Source organism: Rhagoletis zephyria, unplaced genomic scaffold (genome assembly GCF_001687245.7).
Source record: "Rhagoletis zephyria isolate East Lansing unplaced genomic scaffold, Rhagoletis_zephyria_1.1 Rzeph_scaffold_68681, whole genome shotgun sequence".
NCBI classification, from domain to species: Eukaryota; Metazoa; Arthropoda; class Insecta; order Diptera; family Tephritidae; genus Rhagoletis; species Rhagoletis zephyria.
Window position 1 is genome coordinate 1 of NW_016225732.1, and position 1,022 is coordinate 1,022.

A 1,022-nucleotide genomic window follows, 5' to 3' on the forward strand; every position below is an offset into this window, starting at 1 on the left:
ACCTCGTTGATGCGCTCGCTCAAATTGGGAAATCGAATCAAATCTTTTTTAATCTCTTTAAACTCACATTTATCCTTAGTTTTGCAGAGTTCTTCGTGCACCGCGTCCACGCAGTCCAAACTTGGTTGTAAGAAGCTGCGAATTTCCTTTTTAGCTAGGTTTTTAAAAACCTTGTCCGGTATGAAAATGCCGGGGCATGTTCCCTGTGAATTAAAACAAAAAAGATTACTAAAAGAAAAATTTAAAAAGAAAAGCATTACTTCAACATTTTTTATGTAAGTAAGAATATTCTTTTTAGAGTATTTAGCCTTCTTAAACATTGGAAGTGTGTCACAAAAATTTTCGTGAAGAGCTTTGCAAATCAGCGCGCCACAACCGAGCACTTCATCATCAACTTCCAGATCAGCGTCACTAGTCCCTTCAACAGTAGAGCAGTATTCAATAGAGTACTGCTGCAAAATACTGAAAATAAATAAGTCCTGAAGGATAAAATGCATTTGTGAAATAATGTTTTACAAAATACATCAACAGTACCTTCTTTTCAGAGATGTCCTCTCCGTATTTGTACAAGTTTTCTTCACACTCCGATGTAAGTGTGTTAATTCGCCTTTTCAAATCTGGCAGGCACTTGCTGATGTGGTTGTGAAGAATCTGCGTGACAAGTAAAGATAACTAAGACGGAGGTGTCAAAAGAATAAAATGCATACCCCGCTAAGCTTCTTTGCGAGGAAAGCTGTGCCGTGTCGGGCAGCCAGTGAAGGGTAGCGCTTCTGGAGAAACTTTTGCTCAGCTTCCAGAGCCTTGGCGATGCTCTTCCGCTCGTTAATGTCCTGCTGTGAGCGATTAACGCAGCCAATGATGCCCAGTTTTACTGGAATCACCTTGCCCATGAGGACGTTCTTTGCGTCCGTGCCTTTGTCCATTAGATCAAGTTTGGTCAGAACTGCCAGTGTTCGCTCGCCATTGGGGTCGACTGCACGAGCAAGCTTCAGCGATTCAGAGTTGGCGAAATCCGTGTTGGC

At 42.0% G+C, this 1,022-nt stretch overlaps 1 protein-coding gene across 1 annotated transcript; it reads right to left on the bottom strand.

The window, feature by feature from the left end:
* Positions 1 to 67: 67 nt before the first annotated feature.
* On the bottom strand, positions 68 to 923 carry LOC108356993 (dynamin-1-like protein; the record flags this gene model as incomplete). The annotated part of the gene is made up of 4 exons (XM_017608088.1): positions 708 to 923; positions 535 to 651; positions 261 to 479; positions 68 to 203 (listed from the first exon to the last, which is right to left on the bottom strand). Coding segments are annotated over exons 1-4 (688 nt in total), but the record flags the coding sequence as incomplete, so codon positions are not given.
* Between the last annotated feature and the right edge of the window lie 99 nt (positions 924 to 1,022).